This window comes from Leptonychotes weddellii, chromosome 4 (assembly GCF_054177405.1).
Source record: "Leptonychotes weddellii isolate Sample4059 chromosome 4, ASM5417740v2, whole genome shotgun sequence".
Taxonomy (NCBI): Eukaryota; Metazoa; Chordata; class Mammalia; order Carnivora; family Phocidae; genus Leptonychotes; species Leptonychotes weddellii.
Window position 1 is genome coordinate 167,828,563 of NC_138372.1, and position 20,355 is coordinate 167,848,917.

General features: G+C 47.6%; 1 protein-coding gene and 1 long non-coding RNA gene across 2 annotated transcripts in view; both read right to left on the bottom strand.

The window, feature by feature from the left end:
• Positions 1-20,355, bottom strand: part of LOC102729837 (trafficking protein particle complex subunit 9) — a 326,483-nt gene that overhangs the window by 150,684 nt on the left and 155,444 nt on the right. Inside the window, exon 17 of the mRNA XM_081816622.1 lies at positions 17,872-17,996. Within this exon, the coding sequence (XP_081672748.1) occupies positions 17,872-17,996 (125 nt within the window). The remainder of the gene's footprint in view (positions 1-17,871; positions 17,997-20,355) is intronic.
• On the bottom strand, positions 3,654-7,628 carry LOC145720998 (uncharacterized). Its single transcript, XR_014144455.1, has 2 exons — positions 5,888-7,628; positions 3,654-5,576 (listed from the first exon to the last, which is right to left on the bottom strand). It is a non-coding gene; the product is annotated as an uncharacterized LOC145720998 (long non-coding RNA).

A 20,355-nucleotide genomic window follows, 5' to 3' on the forward strand; every position in this document is an offset into this window, starting at 1 on the left:
TCTTATGTTAATCCCCATACATTACATCATTAGTTTTAGATGAAGTGTTCCATGATTCATTATTTGTGCATAACACCCAGTGCTCCATGCAGAATGTGCCCTCCTCAATACCCACCACCAGGCTAACCCATCCTCCCACCCCCCTCCCCTCTAGAACCCTCAGTTTGTTTTTCAGAGTCCATCGTCTCTCATGGTTCGTCTACCCCTCCGATTTCCCCACCTTCATTCTTCCCCTCCTGCTACCTTCTTCTTTTTTTTTTTTCGTGTTGCTTTTTAAAACAGCTGTATCTATTCAAGAGAACGGAACAAAAAAGAACACAGAAGAAAAAGAAAATCAGTATTTGTCATGGGGGCAGCAGCACAGGCTGAAGACAAGGAGGGCAGGTGACATCAGGGCTCAAGAGAGTCCTTCCCTGAAGCTTTCTGGACACGTGAGATGAACTGGCTGGTTCCCCCAGCGTACCCAAGATCGATGTTCAAGAAACAGAGAACAGCAGTTTTCCTTGGGATGCCTATGTGGCGAGGGGAGAAGGTCGAGTCTGTTGGCTGGCTGGCCTCCAAGACTGCACGGAAGCCAGCCCCCTACAGGGAAGGCGGCTCGCCACCCTCCTCAGGGCATCTGCAGCATCGAGCACCTGACCCTGTGGCACCACCGTCCACCGGGCGACAGCTCCTGAATGGCAGGGACCATTTCTCTCCTCTGGTGTTCTCAGAAGTTGGCAGAGAACCAAGAACATTCTCATACTCAGCAAATGTTTATTGAGCACATTTGATGCGCCAGACACCGCTAGAAACGGAGGTTCTAGCGGAGGATGTGACAGTGAGGACAGAAGGCACAGCGGGCTAAACGCTGCATCTGAAAGCCCGGGGCCAGGGGGTGCTCGCGGGCTTCCTGGAGGCGAGGCCAGCACTGCCGAAGCCAGAGACACTGAGCTGGTGTTGATCACAGCTTCTCAGAGCTCAGTACAGAGAGGGTTCTCCGGGCATTCAAGTCCCCCAGGGATACTGGTAAAATGTAGATTCCAAACTCAGGACACCTGGGGTTGGGGCCAGATGATCTTTAGGTCCAGCTGGCTCCCAGGGGACACGGATGCTGTTGGTTGGTGGAGCATACTTTGAGTAGCAAGAATGCAGAGTATTCCAGATACACATTCCAATCTACCCAACAATCCCATGAGATGCCTATTAACTTCCGAGCAATTTGTTTCACCTGGACCTTTGGGTAACTCGCCTGGTGTCACACAGTGGATGGCCAAGCTGGAATTTCAATCCAGGGCACTCTAACCCCCGGAACCCTTATTATACCCACCCTGTCATGCCGCTTCCAATAAATGTCTGCTCCAAGCAATCAATTAAGAAGGCAAAGCCATACAAATAAATAGAATTCATCCCAAAGTCAAAGGTAAATATTTTGCATCATCTGCACTGCTGCCCACATCCATAAATCTTAATTTTGTTACATGCCTCAATTAAACTTCAGAATGCACCCCAACATGCATTTAAAATATACACATGTACACTTCAAAATATATACAAAAATATTCAAAAAGATGAGACAGTAACTTCGGAAGACAAGGTCTGACTGGAAACTGGGTGGGGGCGGGGGTGGTAAGGATGGAAGGAAATGCACAGAAACTCTCTGCTCTACTTGGTAATGCTTCTCGTGGGGACCCATCAAACACAGCTCAGAAACCGCGTGACCCGCAGACTGGGGTGGGGAACAAGCAGGAAACGGATGGCGGGGCAGGCTGCTCTCTGTTGGCGAGCAATATTACAGGTAAGCGAGTGAGGAGCGGGCACTGCAACAAACCCAGTGGGCCTGGATCAAGTCAGACATCCGTGTGAGCTCATGTTTAAGCTCAAGGGTGTGACCCTAAGCAGATGGATAAATCCATGGGGAATTATGTGTAGATACACAGATTAGTACGCACACAAGTACTTCCCAGCTCTGAGGGGGCTTAGAAGCAATGCCATGCCAGGGCAAATTCTTATAGAATTCCAGAAACTTTCCATAGCTCCCTGCCAACAGAAGTGGAGCCTGTCTCCCACTCTCCCTTCCCCACCCCTAGAGCCAGGGCTGCACACATAGCGACTTGCTCCCAGAGAATCCAGTATGGAAACTCTATTCTGGCAAACATTACTCCAGCCAGGTGATCAAGGTCAACGCCATCAGTGATACATGTGACAAGAAGGGCACGTCACCTCTTTCTTGTTTTAAGAAAAGCAGCAGAGAAACCTGAATCCAGGAACAGTCGATAAAATATCTGATTGCTACTCCTCAAAACCCTCAAGGTCACGGACAAACGACTGAGAAATTGTCACAAACCAGAGGAGACCTGAGGACTGAACTTCATCTGCTATCCTATCCTGCATGCGACCCTGGAACAGAGAGAGGACAACGGGGGATAAACTAGTGAAAGCCGAATTAGGAACAGAGTTTGTTCACAGCAATGCAGTGATGCTGGGATCTTGCTGTGGCCGGGCCAGATGTGAACAGCAGCGGAAACTGGTAAGAGATACACAGGAACGCACTCTTATTTTTGTAGCTTTTCTGCAACTTTCAATCCCTTCTGAAATAAAAAGGTGCCTTTTAAAAAGGAGATGAAACTATAAAACCTTGCATCCCAATGGCCTCTCTGGGCACCACTGTTAGGATGCTGCAGAAAGGATCTCAAGTTCTCATACCTCCAGAGGCCAGGAAGAAGGCATGAAGCAGGCAGGAGGTGAGCACCGGGGAGAAGGGAGGGCTACGGCCTAGAAAGCACACACCTAGTATAAACATCCAACACGAAATACTCTGGGAGCACCGTCGGGGCCCCACATAAACCCGCAGGCTACATCTTCCAGCCCCCTGAGTGCCAGTTTGCTCCCTCTAAACGGATGGATGGCTACTGGAGACTGCAGGGTCATGTTTACGATGGAAATGCTGCATGTTCATGCAGTTTCAGCATGTATCTTTCGAATTTTTTCATTAATATTACAGCCCAGTGTGGTATAGATCATTTCTTGAGGGAAGTTTCCTACTTCCTGGCTAAACACTGCTGTCCTGTGGTCTGGCTAGATGGAACACAGAACTCCTGGATTCTTCTAAGGAGGCTTCAGATGCTTTGTTTCTTACCACTCAGTTGCTACTTGACAAATGTTGTTTTATTCTTCCGGAAAGCATCACTGCAGTGAGCTTCACTCACTTGTTCAATGCCCTCTATGTACACTGCTACGGAACAGCTCTAATTTCACACATCGGGTCTCATTGTCATTCACACCTTCTGGCAGATGACAGGTCCTAATACTGAATGTGAAAATACAGTCATACTTTTGGCGCTAGCGACACATCACGTTGGACCCCCACACCGGGGAAAGGATGGCAGCAGGGACGAGGCGCAGGGAAGGGACAAGGACCCAGCCTGGGGAGAACACCAGCATGCAGGTACAGATCAGTGTCTCCAGCAGCGCTGTGAGCCACTGCAAGGGACAGCGTGCCCCCGACTAACCTAATGCAACACCGTCAGAACCACGGTGCAGTGGGAGGGCCCTGAGGACAGACCACAGAAGCTTGCAGCTCTGTGGGAAGGACTCTGGACCCCAACAGAGCCACTGACGGCCATACTGTTAGGAAGGGTCTGTGCTAAGCCTCATCCCTCATGGAGAGAGCCAGAGGTTACACACTGCTGGCCACTTGTCAAGAGCACATTTGATGTGAAGCATCCGGCACACTCCTCGGCTGCATTAATTTTCTGCTGCTGTGTAACAAATTACCACAACCTTCACAGCTAATAGTTCCCCGGGGGAAAAGGCAATTTGAACAAGCTTCAAAGAGGGTACCTTTCTCCATCGCTCTTCTAAGGTGTTTGGAAATGTCAGAGAGCTGGTTCGGAACTGCTCCCGGCGCACACCACAACACAGACGTGTCTCCGCTCTTAACAGCCTGTACTGTTTCCAAAACAAACTCCAAATTTCCGTGACATTTTCACTTCTGAGCGATCCCCTGGGGAGAGGAGAACGCCGCCGGGGTTCAGGGTTCAGGGCCGCCTGTCTGCAGCATCCCCTCCAGTGCTCTCAGTCACCAGGGTGAGAATAGAATGCTCTCCCCCGGACGGTTGTGAAAATGAAAACAGGATTACAGAGAGAGCGGAGGTGGGCAAATGGAGGAGTTTTCAGGTGTATGTGAGCAGGGTGCCACTCAATCTCAGAGTGAGAAGAATAATGCTGAGCACTCCCCTCACACCAGGGGCTGTCTCAACGGTCCACATCAATTCTTAATTCTCAGCAATCCCAGGAGACCGGTATGAGTGTTACCCCCGGGGTTCCACAGAGGAGACAGAGGCACAGAGGGCTTACATAACCTACCCACGGTGGCACAGCTGGTAAGTCAGGACACCAAAGTCCATGCCCCTGAGCACGGCTTCTCTGTAGACGAATGAGATTTGTAATCATGATAAATAGAATAATTACATTTGGTAGGACTTTAAACTAAAAGTTCTCTCTTATCACTGCATTCTCAAAACTACCCTTAGAGGGAAATAAAGATATTATTCCCCACCAGGGGTCCCTGGGTGGTTCAGTCAGTTAAGCGTCCCACTCTTGATTTCAGCTCAGGTCATGACCTCAGGGTCGTGAGATCAAGCCCCGCATCAGGCTCCACGCTCAGCGCGGAGTCTACTTGAGATTCTCCCTCTCCCTCTGCTCCTCTACCAACTCACACTCTCTAAATAAATAAAATCTTTAAAAAAAAAAACTAATTTCTCACCATTTGAAGACATTTATAAACAATTCCTTAACATGAAATTAAAGATTAAAAGGAAAACAGAAGCATCTTGTTTGTTCCTGGTAGGCACTGTATTTCGGAGTAATTGAACAGCCCTGTAGTTGAGCTAAAAGTGCTACTTTACAGGAGAAGGCCACTTGATCAGAGTAGAGACATAATATAGAAAAACATTTCATAAAATCTTAATGACATTAAATCAGGCAAGGATGATCAACTGATTTTAAAACCATTAGATGTATGATTGATGCATCCATATTACTGCTCAAGTACCAACGTGCGGAATATTCTCTAGTGGCAAGAGGAAGAACATGGTGGGCTCAGACCACCATCGCCCACTCCAGGGGTCAATCTCAACCTCACTGATGGCTGAAAGCCAGATACTGGGCGTCTCTGATGTGATACAATTTGAAGTACCAACTTCACCAATGAAGTGTCCTAGCCAGAAATGTTTCATCTGAATCCATTAAGTCTTTACATACAATTGGTAGTTTCCAGGAAATCAGAATAGAGAAATTGAGTAATGCTGTGGGGCAGCAAGCAGACAAATCCAGAAGGTAGCACGAATGGCCTGGTCTCTTCAACAAGCATTTAAAAAAAAAAAAAGTGCTAGATTAAGACAAACAAGTGACACACGGACCAGATACAATGAGTAATCCCAGACTATATTCTGGTTTGGACTAGTTAGTTAAAACAGAACTTGGGGATCATATGAGGCAAATTTGAATACTTCCTGCATAGTAGAGGCAATGAAAATTTACTGAAATATAAAATGGAATGGAATTAATTGAACAAAGTTATAAAATACAGTGACCTACATGATCCTGGAGTCCCGGGATCGAGTCCCGCATCGGGCTCCCTGCTCAGCAGGGGGTCTGCTTCTCCCTCTGACCCTCTTCCCTCTCGTGCTCTCTGTCTCTCATTCTCTCTCTCTCAAATAAATAAATAAAATCTTAAAAAAAAAAAAAAAGAAAGGGTAGAATAAATGTTACAAACTTGCAGGCTTCAGGGCATGTTTACCCTATAGATAAGTTTTGTTTATTCCATGGTGTTCATACATTTTAAATTTGTTGTCAATATTTAAAATATAAATATATCACTAATAAAAAAAAAAAATACAGTGACCTAATTTTGATCTAGGAACAAACATGCACAGGTATTCATGTATGCATGCTTCTAAGAACATGCCCAAGTATTTGTGCATGCATGTTCATGAAAACACATCCACACATATCCACACATGAACAATAAAACAACCCAGGAGGATACGCACTCTGGGTTCCCACTGGGGTTCTCTGGGCCGTGGGGAAGTGCAACTTCACTCCTTTTATTTCTGCTTGTCTCAACTGCATGATCGAATTACTTTTTGCTGGCACCGTTTCTGCAATGATAAGAAATGTCTGTCTGTCTCAATGTGCCCATGCTCCACGGATCTCCCGGTGTTGGTGAGTGGGGATGGCGGCAGCGCTCACCGCTTCCACCTATGTGAGGGCCTACTGAGAATGACAACGGTCACTTGGGGCTTCGTTCGATAAACTAAGTTCTCTCACAGACAGAGATTTAAAAAAAAAAAAAATCAGTACTTGGGGGAAGAGCTGATGGAAGAGAGACGAGGCCATTTGAAAAACACCAAGGGAATGCAGCTGGAGGCAAGAAGGCTCGACTGAAGCAGTGGGTGTGAGTGGCCGCGGAGGAGCACGCTGGGCCAAGAGCCACTGGTGAGGGGGCATCTGCAGGACACTGCCTGGCTGACCGGGTTCTGGCAGCGACGGAAGCATCACACGGGAGGCCAGAACAGAAAGAAACAGGAGAAGCCCCCTATCGCACCTCTATCAAAGGAGGAGAGAGAAGAGGCACCTGGGGGTAAGTTAGGTGCCTGGTAGTATCCAACCCGGTGAGAAAGGGGAAGGGGGGGTGGTGAAGATCTGAGCTCATCGGCAGAAGAGTCACAGAAAAGCTCAGAGAAAGTCTTCATCGACATGCCGAGAATTTAAGCCAGATGCCAGGGGTTTGGGAGAAGAGCGTGAACAAACCTAATGGAAAGAGCTGATGAAAGAAATTCAAAAATCATCTATGGCGGAAAGGAAAAGCATGTACCAACACTCACACTAGATGCAGAAGTGACGGCGTTAAGTAGCACTCGTGAAGTCTGTTACTATGACCAATGCCAAAATTCCATGGACTAGAAAATTCTTAGTGTTACCAGGGCTTAAACAAGGTATCACCGGTATTCAGAAGATACAAATACTATCAGAAACAATGGGAAGGGGCACCTGGGTGGCTCAGTTGGTTAAGCGACTGCCTTCGGCTCAGGTCATGATCCTGGAGTCCCTGGATCAAGTCCCACATCGGGCTCTCTGCTCAGCAGGGAGCCTGCTTCTCCCTCTGACCCTCCCCCCTCTCATGTGCTCTCTCTCTCTCTCTCATTCTGTCTCAAATAAATAAATAAAATCTTAAAAAAAAGAAACAATGGGAAGTTACTCGATAACCACAAGTGCTCAAAGGAAGTGGCTTCTGTCACACAATCCATGAAGTCACATCCTGAAGGCCACAGTCAATGTGTTCATTTACTTTTAGCCCAGCAAGATAATGAACCCCAAACTACACTAGCTACAAAGATCAAAAACATCCATCACTAACAGCAACTATAAAAAGGTTATGTAAATCTCATTAATATAGAATACTGTTTAAGTGCTGTGATCCAGAGGCAATCATAGGATTAAGAACTTAAATTCTAAGACTGCCACAACATGGCCTATTTGGAGATCAGGGATTTTAAGCCCTGAGTACGCTACATGGCCTATCTTAAACCTCAGGGCGAACAGGGCTAACGGATGGACAGAGTACTGCTGGGTAAGAGGAGTCCACCCAGGAGCCCTGACCCACCTGGTGCGTGGCCATCCCGACAGAAAGCTCTTTCTGGAATGGGCTCCTGCTGCCCATTCCTCCTATATCCCGCACCTCAGGCCAAACCTCACAGCCAGACTTAGGACTTCCCCTCGCCCTCTCAACACCAATTCGTGTCACAAAGAAGTGCCGATAGGGCCCAGAAGCAGCCTCTGAATTGCAGGCCCCTTTCTCCATGCTCCCCACTTCTTCTGACCTCCCTCCCCTTCCTTACCGTTTCAGGGCACAGATCCCGCACATCTTGTGTCAGATTTATTCCTCAGCATTTCGTATGTTTTGAGGCTCACAAGACTAGGTGATGAGAAAAGCTACTACTCTTGACTTGCTGTCTACACATCCCACAGTAGGATGACCTGCTCACACCCAGAGTCTGCGCACTCAGATAAGGTCCTGAGCTTAGGGTTCCAGGCCCAAGTTCCTGCCTTGCTTTTCCCCAGGCACCTTTTAAAATAACCACTGAGAGCTGAGCCCCTGAAAAGTCAGTGAACTCTGTCCCAACCACCTTATGAGTAACACATGCTCATATCCTGCTGTCTCCTGCTCGCCTATGACCTGGGACAGAGGACTGCCCTTCCACCAGCTCTGAGAATCCCCAACGGTGCCACCATGAATCTCAACCTGTGGAAAGGCCTGGACTAGAATCAGGCAGGCTTATGGATTTCCTAAATGGGGGTTTCTGAACTTTCCCCAAAATAAGCATTTTAATGTGTAGATTATTAAATCTATTAATTGTATGCTTCTGTTCAGATTTTATCATAAATGTTTATGAAAACGCCTTCCCAGGAATCCAGGTACTACAAATCAATCACTGAGGTCCCTCAGACCGCGCTGAGAGCTCACCACGAGCTAATCTAGGAGTCACTTGAGGAAGGTCAGATCTATTCTTAGTGATACTTACGGTCCAGTCCTATAGACTGGAAAAAAAAAAAAAAAAAGGCAATTAAAAAAAAAAAACAAATATTCCATACCTTAAGGCAGCGGTTCTCCAAGCATGGTCCCCACACCAGCAGCAGCATCACCTGTGACCTCGTGAGAAAGGCAGGCTCCCAGCCCCCATCCGAACCTACTGAATTACAAACTCTGTGGCCGGGGGCCAGCGCCACTTTTAACAAGCCCCTGGGTGATTCGTATATGTGCTCATGTTTACCCACCAATGTAGCAAAAAATTAATAGCAAAAGGAATTGAGAGAATACAGCAACTTTTTAGAAGCTATTTCTTTGTCTTTCTTGCTCATTCATTCAACATTTACTGAGAGCATATCATGTGTCCGTCCCTGTATCAGGAGCTGAAAATGCAAAGATTAATAAGGGATCATCCTTAGCTTTGACTAACCATCTACAGGGGGAAGTGGCTTGTATATAATAAACGCTTTGGCAGTTGATGTTGGTATTCCAAACAACATCCCAACTTCAGTACAATAAACCGTCCCTCACAGACTATTTAACTCTCTCTGACAGCATCTACGGCCTCTGCAGAAACACCCTTGCTGATGGTTCTACCCAAACCAGCAAGCAGTCCTCAGCCCATCACCACCTTCACTTTCCAGGGAGCATTCTTCATAAGCTGACATGTCCGTTTGCTGTTTGTCCCTTCCCTCAGAAGGTGAGCTCCAGGACCTCATCCTGTGCACACGCGTGCACACGCACGCACACACACACACCCCCTCCGCCATCCAGAACTGGACATGCAACAGTCGTCCAGCGAACAAGGCGGATAAACAGTTACGGGCGTTCAGAGCAGCATCACCACAGCAGACAGAAGTCCCACAGGTGTTACGGAACCTCAAGGAACATTCTTCCAACCTCTCCTTGACATTTGTTTCAGAATTCCACATGCAGTAGACTCTTCCACTTCTCTTACTGCTGAGTTTCTTATTAAGTTTTAGAGGAGTTGAGCAGATTAAAGGATTCCTTGAAGCTTTTATGCTTCACGTTGTAGAAAGAAATTCCATCTAACTATTACTGGGACAGATTAGGAATAATTTGGAACTGAATTGGATTGGCCATTTTTTAAGCTTTTCTTATCTACCAAGGCTAATAGCAGACACTTTCCTCCTTACAACAGCCCAGGAGGAAGTCTTATTATCCACATTTTACAGATTGAAATGGAAGGTCAGACAGGCAAAAAGCTTATACTCACTGCTCTATAAATATGGCTTAAATCAATAGAGAATGTTTTGTGCTCCCTAATAAGTTTGGAGACTTAGAAATTATATGAAGAGGCAGGACGATATTGTAGAAATAGCCCAAGCTTTGGATTCACACACATCGGGCTTTGAATTTTAACTTCTACTGTGTAACTGCTTGCCGTTGGGCATGTTACTTAATCTTCCAGAGCTGTGCAGTGATTTCCACTTGCATACTGTGAGGTTGGGAGCATGAGAAAAGTAATCTGTAAATACTGCTTCAAGTGCTAAATCTCCCCGGCGTCACATCCCAAGATGCTCCGGCCAGCACGCTCCACGTCCTTGAGTGAGTACGTGACCATGAACCAATGGCCTAATATGCTTTCTCCTCCCAGATGAAGGGAACCTTAATTCTGCTACCCCCAGGCCCCAAAAGGCTCATGGAACCTTCTCTCACCTATAACACTGCTTAAGAAAATATGCTCTTTGCATAACGTAGCAAATGTATTCAAGTTAAAAAAAAAAAAAAAAAGACTAAGTTTCTTAAGCAGATTCTTCCAATCGGTCCATTTATAAACACAATTACTAAAATATAAGAGTGCATAAGAACTTTATGAACATCCCACATTTCTTTATATAGTTTATAGTTCTTTATTATAAAAGCTGAAGCAATACAAAACATTTAACATGATGTAAGCTATCATCTGAATGTGTTGGGATTCTGAAGAATCCCAGAGTTAAACCTTACTATGATGGAGAAGAATTTAACTTTACAGTCTTGCTTTGCCACACGATGCAAATCTCTTCATAGAAGACAGAATTCCCAAGGAGAGGGAATATTTGAACTATAACCCAGACCACGTGGATCAAGAGCAATCTACTGAAGGCTGAGCGCTCTGCCAGGTGGCAGGGAACACCCCGCAGCCATGAGGAGCTTCTAGTTCCAGGAACTTGGGGACATATGCACAGAATGACAATGGAGGTGGGAGCAGGCAGCAGGTGGGGACAGGGAAGGAGTGCCGGGCTCTCCTTGGGTGAAGGCTAGACAGACACATTAACAGCAAAGCGTGGCCGTACGAGAGGATTGGGAACAGGCCCAGAATCCAAGGTATGGAGAAGGAACCTCCAATCCACGGGGACAGCCAGCGCCAGCGAGGAGCAGTGTGAGCGGGCACGGCTGTGGAGCCAGGAGCGGTGCGTGGCTGCCACTGGGGAACACCCCTCAGCAGTCACCCGGAAGCACAGCGGAAGGCAAAGCGTGCATGGGATCGGGCTGAGGAAGTGCCCTTCTAGTTCTAGTTTGCTGAGAGTTTTATCAGGAGCCCACATTGTACCTTGTCAGATGCTGCTTCTCCAGTAAGATGCTCGCATAGTCTTCCTTTCTTGGTTTGTTGATATAAAGAACTACATTTGTCGGCTTTCTAACGTCAAACCAACCTCGCATTCCTCAGATAAACCCTACTCATCAGCATTTTACATATTGTGGAATCCAATATGCTAACACGTTACTTAAAATGGTGCTCAGGAGTCTTCGTTGCTGTTTTCAACTCTGTCTGCCTTTGCGTTCAGGGCAGTGCGGACCTCACGGAATGGGTCAGGAGTATTCCCACCTTCAAGCTCCCTGAAAGAAGAGTTTAGGTAAAACTCCTATTCATCCTCCTTCAATGTCTGGTGAGATGCAGGAGTGAAGCCACCCAGGCCTGATTTGCTCTATGGTGAGGGTTTTAACCAAAAATTCTGTTTCTGTATTTCCATAATGGACACAGAAACAGCTACTGAGAACAACCCTGTCTGTAAGCTCTGTTGCCTTGGGTCTTCCAAAGATTTGGTCTAGTTCATGTCGGTGTTCAGATTTACGGGCATCGAGCTGCTCACGACAACGCTCTACCTTCTCCCTCTCTATAGAGTCTGGAGCGATGCCACTTCCTCTGCCCCTGTCTTCTATCGTGTCTTTCTCTCCCATTGAGCTGGCTGCAAGTTGCTAAATTTCGTTCATTTTTCTCAAAAAACAAGCTTTTGGTTTCCTTGTCTCTATTAGGGTTTTCGTTTCTGATTTCATTGCTTTGTGTTCTGATCTTTATTTCCTTGTTTATGGTAGGTTTAATTTCCATTTTTCCTACGTTCTTAAAGTTGAAGCAGGGGTCTCGACTTGAGACCCTCCTCCTCCTCCAAGGCAGGCCTCAAGTACGCCACGTGCCCAAGCAAACACTGCGTTAGCAGCGCCCAGACACTACACTGTGCTTTCATGTTCACTTGTGTCAAAACACTTTCTATTTTTATTTTGTTCTCTCTTCTTTGGCCCATGGGCTCATTGTAAGTGTGTCATTTTGTTTCCAAACATTTGAAAAATCCTCAAAGATTTAGTTATTGGATTCCAAGTTCATTACTGTCAGAGAATATACTTTGCAAAATGAGAATCCTTTGAAATTGACTGAGATTTGTTTTGTGGCCCTCTTCAACAGTCCCAGTTCCCCAGAGAACAGAGCCGCAGAACCAAAAGACAAAAAAAACACCTCAGAAGTGGGAGCAGCAGCAGATCACCACTGGCCACGTGCCACCAGGACATCAAGGCCCTGGGCCCAGGGAACCAGGGGTCCGGACGTGCAACTGTCTAAGCTCCATGAGTACAGCCTCCCCTGGCTCCCCATGCTCACTTCCACTCCAGAGTGGCCTCCCGTGGAAGCCGGGGAAAAAGAACTGCAGCTGGCCTCCTCCGACTCAGCCTCTTGTCCAGCAAGTGCCTTGCCCCAAATTGTCAGAACACGTTTGTGCGTTAGTTCACTCCACAACTACTTCTGGAACACTTGCTGTGTGCCGGGCGCTCTGGCAGGCCTGGAGACGGGACAGCAGCAGGAGGAAAGGCTCTGGCAGGACTGACATGCTGGCGGGATCCCACAGAGCATGAAGGCAGCAGGAGAGCAAGTGCGTGGCCAGGGCAACGGAGCAGAGTCCCTGTGGAGGCTCCTGGGACGAGGTGGCAGCCTGCAGCACGTGCGGGGGCGGGGGCGGGGGGGGAAGAGGGGGTGCGAAGTTGAAGCGTGAGGTGGGGCCAAGCCTGGCAAGTCCACGCGACAGAACACCGGCCCGTGTGGGAGAGGCGGGCAGGGTCCAGGCTGGGGGGCTCTGCTGCTCCCTAACCAGGAAGGCCCTGGACGAGCCTTCAGCACACCCTTGCACTCCCCAATTCAGGCAACCCCCACTATTATTCCTCCTACCCAAGCTGTCCAAATAGTCCTTCAATGGCTCTTCACTAACAACCGAGCGGGAGAACAGATTTTCTCCCCAAACTGCAGGTCAGGAAAGCAAGGCTCGGGTGTTGTGAGTGGGTGACTGGAACAGGGGCTGGGTTGTGCAGGGTGTCAGGGCAGCGGCGAGAACAGAGGAAGGGAAGGTGCATGAGCACCAAGCTTCCAGCTCAAACCCAAGCTTCCAAGGAAAGCAGCCAGCACGATACCTGGCTCCCGGCAGAGGAGCCCCGGGGCGAAGCTGCCGCCAGGGCGGCTACGGCCATCACACCTATTCTCTGAGATTTTTGAAGACAAGATGTTGTTGACCAGGGCGGGCATGCACCAACAAGCTCCCAGGAGCCAGATACGCACAGAGCCCAGAAGCAGGCCCGTTCCCGCCCCTTCTCGCAAACTTGCTTTTGTTAGGACTCCCGAGTTCTCCAGCAGGCCTTCTGCAGGCACGGCGTGTGCGCGGAGCATGCTGTCGGCGGAGGGCAGGCCGTGGTTAGCAGCCAGAGCTCAGCCAGCTCCCACATTTGCTGTGTAGTCCAGCCCTGGAGGCTGGAGCTGGACGCTCCCAACAGGCAGGGCTGTGGGGACCCTCACTGATACACTCAGCACAGGCCCACTCAGGGGAGAAGCCTCCCACTCACTCCGCCAGCGCACGGCAGGCCAGCCCAGGTCCTGGTGCCTCGGGAGGGCTTCGGTGGAGCCCTGGCCACTCCAGTCCTGCTGCCACACTGTGTGCACACAGGCTCTAACTCAGCAGTCAGTACTAGGCTCGCCAACCCTGGGGAAGCCCGGCTAAGCAGGAGTAACTGCAAACGACTTACTCCAGTCAGTGACCCCCGGGCCCCACCCATCCCCAGCTGCTCCCTTTTAACCAGCAGGACTCACTTAATCAAATCTTTTCTTTTAATATACAAGAATAAAGTCTGTTTGTTATTACTTCTTGATTTGGTCCAGTTTTTTCCCCCTGCCAAGCTCTGACATTAAACCTCCCAAATACCCTACAAAGGAAGGTTACTCCATTTTACAGATGGGAAATTGAGGGTCAGGAGAGGCCATATGTAGCCTGACTGGCAGGAATACTACTTCTAACATGCAGCCATTTCACACACCTCTTGTCTCAACCCTAGAAATTCTTCACGTTGGTGAGCGGCGGTGCGCGGAAAACCAGTCACCAACACGGATAGACACAGTCAGAGCTGGTGCAACAGGGGAAGCAACCTTTCTGGGAAATCTCAAGAAACACATGGTACCATCTCCCACTTCTGGAGGGGCTCCCTAGAAGCTGCCTTTCACTGAATTACTGGTTTCCATGACTACACCATTCTTTGGTAATCATTTTACAGGTTTAGCACATTTCCAATTAGGTCACGTTATTCCTGCTCTGGGAGCAGAACTGGGGAACAAGCTCAGCAGAGCCAAGAAGCCCAGGTGACAGATGCCCCCACAGCACAACTCCCGCCCACTCCCCAGGAGTACAACCGAACCACGGAAGACTCACCTCCACAACCAGGAAAAACTGCCTCACTTCATCGGTTACCAGCACCACGAGGCCTCCGAAGAGAGAGGGCTATTCCTGCGTGCCTGTGAATGCCCACACACCCCTTCCCGCCCGCCGGTGTCAAGTGTCTGTCACCTCAGTGCTGTCCTCCACACACAGGAGCCTGTCCTACTCAGGGTCCAACCCCAGGGTAAGGTTAGTAGAAGGAACATGGATTCAGACCCTTAATCCCCCACCTGCTAACCCTATGACCTTGGGCAAGTGACATAATCTCCGTAAACCTGTTTCCCTACTTACCTAGTAGGGTGTTTGCCCAGCTGGTGTACGTGTGAGTGTTTAGCACCCAGCAGAGCTCCTGGCCTGCAGAACACACTTCACAAATGCTAGTTCTTTTCCTTTCAGTTTTCTTGGTAAGAAACTAGTTGAGGAGGGCCCCCAGGCTCTCTGACGAAAGCGGCAGAAGCTTTCATGTGGGTGATGGGTATACTTCAAAGTGCTGAGACACGGAAACTGAATGCCAAAGTCCAGTGGGGGCCAAATCCTAAGGGCATGGATGCAGGAATTGGGGTACCCCAAATATATAAAGAGCTTATATAATTCAACAGCCCCCAAAATACATAATGCAATTAAAAATGGGTAGAAGACATGAACGGACATTTCTCCAAAGAAGACATCCAAATGGACAACAGACACCTGAAAAGATGCTCAAAATCACTCATCATCAGGGAAATGCGAATCAAAACTGCCATGAGATATCACCTCACCTGTCAGAATGGCTAAAATCAACAACACAAGAAACAAAGATGTTGGCGAGAAAGGGGAACCCTCACGCACTGTTGGTGGGAATGCAAGCTGGTGCAGCCACTCTGGAGAACAGTATGGAGGTTCCTCAAAAAGTTAAAACTAGAGCAACCCTACGACCCAGCAACTCGCACTGGGTATTTACCCAAAAGCTACAAAAACACTAATTTAAAGGGATACATGCAGCCTGATATTTACTGCAGCGTTATCTACAACAGCCGAACGATGGAAGCAGCCCAAGTGTCCGACAGATGAATGGATAAAGAAAATGTAATATATATAATATATATATATTATATATATATATAATATATATATACACAATGGAATATTACTCAGCCATAAATAAGAATGAAATCTCGCCATCTGCAACAACATGGACAGAGCTAGAGAGTATGATGCTAAGTGAAAGAAGTCAGGAAAAGAAATTCCTCAGGGCTTAGAAACCAATTAGTGGAAGCAGCTCCCAAAGGCTTAAGTTTATGGGATGAATACCTGAACTGAGAATGATTAGGCAATAAATACACTTTTCAATGATCAGGGAAAAGGTAGGAAATACCTTATGATTTCACTCATATGTGGAATTTAAGAAACAAATGAGCAAAGGAAAAAAAGAAAAAGAAAAAAAGAAAGGGAGGCAAACCAAGAAACAGACTCTTAGCCATACAGAACACACTGGTACTTACCAGAGCGCAGGTGGCTGGGGTGGGGGGGGGGTGGGGAAAACAGGTGATGGGGATGAAGAGTACACTTGTCATGATGAGCACAGAGTAATTACAGAATTGCTGAATCGATGTATTGTGCACCTGAAACTAATGTAACACTGTATGTTCACTACACGGGAATTACAATTTTTTAAAAAGAGACATTGAGGCTGTTCGTAAGCAAAATTCAGGAGAGGGTACAGGGAAAGACGGTGTCACAGTACAATGGAGAGGGACTGGAGCGGCGGACAGATTATGTCACATGACCTGGGAGCCATGGTCCTCTCTTTAGAGGAGACCATCTACTCAAAAAGTTGTCGTAAGAACGTAGAAGGACAATTTCTACACGTGCCTGACACACAGGATGTCCTCAGCAGATGGTAACTATGTTTCAGTGAGTACATTTCAGGACACTTACGCTCATCTACATCTACATACATTTATCATCAGCCAGGAAATACAACGCATTCAGCCTTGCAACGCTTGATTCAAGAAAACACACGTGACGCCACGGCCACCATTACCCAAGAGACTGAATAATGGCCTCCTGGATTTTGAAGTTTGGCCTCCAACTCCAAGAGTGCCCCGTGGGGAAGGCCACATGGCAGCGGAGCTGACCTGCAGAGGGAAGCCGGAGTGCTGAGGGGCCTGGGCAGGAGAACGGCTACCCGTCCAGGGTTGGCTATCAGGAGGTTCCAGGGGATGTCACACCCAAGGGCCCACGAGGACATCAGTGCTCCAGCTTCGCCACAAATGCGGTGCTTTGTGGTTCCACACTTGAGTCCTGTTGCACGCCTCCGTGCCTCCCTTCCTCTGGTGGGAAGCATCGTCCCACACCCCAGTCCCGTTGGCTCACAGGGGAGCCCTGACGCCCAGCAATCAAGCTACAGTGTGAATACGCCTGCTGCAACAGCTCCCAGCTACACCACTCCCCTTCAGGGCCCTCAATGGACAAGACTCTCCCCTAAAACCTACCTCCTCGTAACTGCCATCCACGGACAGGACCTCAGTCAAGGAAAAGCAGCTTGTTTCCCTCCTGCCCTGACCTCACTTCAGATAGCATCCATGCTCCGGATTCGCTGTGCCAGACTCACAACCAGCATGGCCAAGCTCTCCTGATGGGTCTCACCAGTCACGGCCCCTCGGACATGCTGGCATGTACCTCACAAGGCTGGGCCTCAACACGTGCTTACTTGACAAGTCATCCCGGTGACCTTGCTGCTTGTACCCCCACCGTCGCTGTGAACCTCTGGTCCTCTCACTACAGCCTGTCCCTTGGTGGGTGTGGGCAAGCAGAGCTTTCCCAAATACTGAAGTTGTCCCCAAAGCTTCAAGCTCCAGTTCAGGCCTCTCCTAGGGCCCTTGGAAACAGCAGTCTCTACCCCACCAGAAACCCTAAGGAACCTCTGCACAGATGTCGTATACTCATTCAGTCTTCCTCAGGGCTTAGAAACCAATTAGTGGAAGGAGCTCCCAAAGGCTTAAGTTTATGGGATGAATACCTGAACTGAGAATGATTAGGCAATAAATACACTTTTCAATGATCAGGGAAAAGGTAGGAAATTTTCCACCTTAATCACTGTACTCCTTGACTCAGCCCCCAAATTCCCAGTATTTCATGGAACAGAGAGTTAGCAACAACACAGCCACGGAAGCTGCACTGTAACTGCTTTCCAGAACATTCCACAGAATGGAAAATACTGAAACACCAGCTCCCCACGAACACGATTCTGTTAACACATGCGTCCTTCCCCTTCCGAAAAACACCCAACACTTCGCCTCTGAAGGCGTGGCGGAAACCATGAACACCAAGCCGCCGAGCAGACGGACTCACCTTCACGTGGCTCGGGTCCCCCGGCTTGCTGCCTTCGGGTGGGTTCACGGGCTTGCTCTCCACTCGAGGCCGAACGACCTGTCGGAAGGGACTGCACAGTGGAAAGCCACTCACACTGATTCCATCTAGAAGAGCAAAATTTCAAGATGTTAGCACACAGATAATATAGGGTACTTTAAATCTGTTTTCCTGAACTTGAGTTCAAGCACTGGTTTTGAACAAAAGGAAAGGAGACAATTTTACAGGTGGATCCCAAAAAAAGACGGAGAAACAATGACCAACACAGAATAATGAGCATCCCTGATGTCTAGACCGTGGTCCCGTATTATCACTCACCCTTTTAGTGAAAAGAAACCAGGGCTTCTCAAAGAAACCAAGGATGCCAACTCAGTGGCAGGAAATGGACAGATGAGCTTTGAACCTCTCCTTCCACGGGAGAGCCAGGAAACCAAGACTACAAGGGTGGTGTTAAAAGCCTCTACACCCGGGCGCCTGGGTGGCTCAGTTGGTTGAGCGACTGCCTTCGGCTCAGGTCATGATCCTGGAGTCCGGGGATCGAGTCCCGCATCGGGCTCCCTGCTCGGCGAGGAGCCTGCTTCTCCCTCTGACCCTCCCCCCTCTCATGTACTCTCTCTCATTCTCGCTCTCTCAAATAAATAAATAAAATCTTTAAAAAAAAAAAGCCTCTGCACCCGATTCGAGAGGCTCCCACCGGCTAAAGAGGAGACAGTTCAAACTTGAAGAGTGATAGTAATGGCAACTGATTGACATTCTTCAAGTAGGTTTAAATCCATAGTTAACAGATCCAGTTTAAATCCCTTTTTAATCTATGTGTTCACAGTAATTTTTTCAAAAAGTAAATGGCTCCCCATGGAGGGTAAGAATCTACTCATTTTCCTGAAAACTGGTAAATAAAAGAATCAAGCATTTATAGGCGCCTGGGTGGCTCAGTTAAGCAACTGTCTTTGGCTCAGGTCATGATCCTGGAGTCCTGGGATCAAGTCCCGAATCGGACTCCCTGCTCGGCGGGGAGTCTGCTTCTCCCCTCTGACCTTCCCCCCTCTCATGCTCGCTCTCTCTCTCTCTCTCTCATTCTCTCTCTCTCAAATAAATAAATAAAATCTTAAAAAAAAAAAGAATCAAGCATTTAAACTCTATTTCTTATTTGAACTGCACAGCTCGATGACCAAATAATAAGGCAACATATATCTTTATAAAAGTATTCTAACAAAATGAAAAACAAGGGATAAAACTGGAATACTATTTTACAACCCCTAGCCCAGGATTTTTCAACCGCGACACTACGGAGATGTGGGGCTGGACATTCCTTATGTTGGGGCTGTGCTGTGCATGCAGGAGACTTACTAGCATCTCCAGCCTCGACTCACGAGATGCCAGTAGCAACCTCCCCCCAGGCTGTAATAACCACAAACTGCCAAATGTCCCTTGGAAGGGTGGGGGCAAAATTGCCCTTGGTTGAGAACCACTGATATAGGCAATGAGCATGAGCGATTTCTAACATCACAAAAAGAGAAACAGGCCAGACATTCACTGTCTCGTGAGGTAAGAACACAAGACCACCACTGGATATGCCAGAAGGACCAGAGATGAACCGGATCAAGCTTCTGGATCTAGCTGCCCATTTGCAGGAGGGAGGGGCACAGAAGAACAGGTTAAGCCCCACCCACAAGCGTGCAAGCAACAAAGCCCACGCTACAGAAAGCTCTTTGGGTCAGATGTCCCAGGTTCTTCAACATATAAATTACAAGGAAAAGCAAAGAATGGGAATACTTGTACATGAAGAGAAACTTACATTTAAATAAATGGGCAAGAATAAACTATTCTATCTAGTGATTAGTAAACATCAGGATAGTGTTTCCTTTGGGGGTAAGGATGATGAGAGACTACTCAGCCGGCGATGCTCTGGCATTTGATTCAGGTGATGGATTGAAGAGGTTTACCTTATAACAACTCAAACTATGTGTTCGTTTAATTTTGTTTTAACTTTTTATTTATTGTTTTAATTCCAGTATAATTAACATACAGTGTTATTAGTTCCAAGTGTGCAATACGGGGATTCAACAATTCTCTACATTCCTTAGGGCCCAAGATACATGGACCCTTAATTCCCTTCACCTATTTCACCCATCCCCCACCACCTCCAGAATCTGTTTCTAATTTCAACAAAACAGTTTAAAAACACAATTCTGTTTTTGTTTTTGCTTTTTTCAAAAAATTTTTGACTGATTTTTCAAATAAGGAACAGTGTCAAGATTCACATTTAAGTGTGCCTGGCCCTCAACTTTCTGGGACACTGTTCCATTTGCAAACAAGTCTACTTAAATTGACAGGTCTGAGGTGTCTACTGTGGAAATGAGTTCCCAATTAGCTAAAAACAAACAAACAAACAAACAAAAAACAGCTGAACTAGTGAGTTGTTTTTTTTTTTTTTATTTGCGAGAGAGAGAATGAGAGACAGAGAGC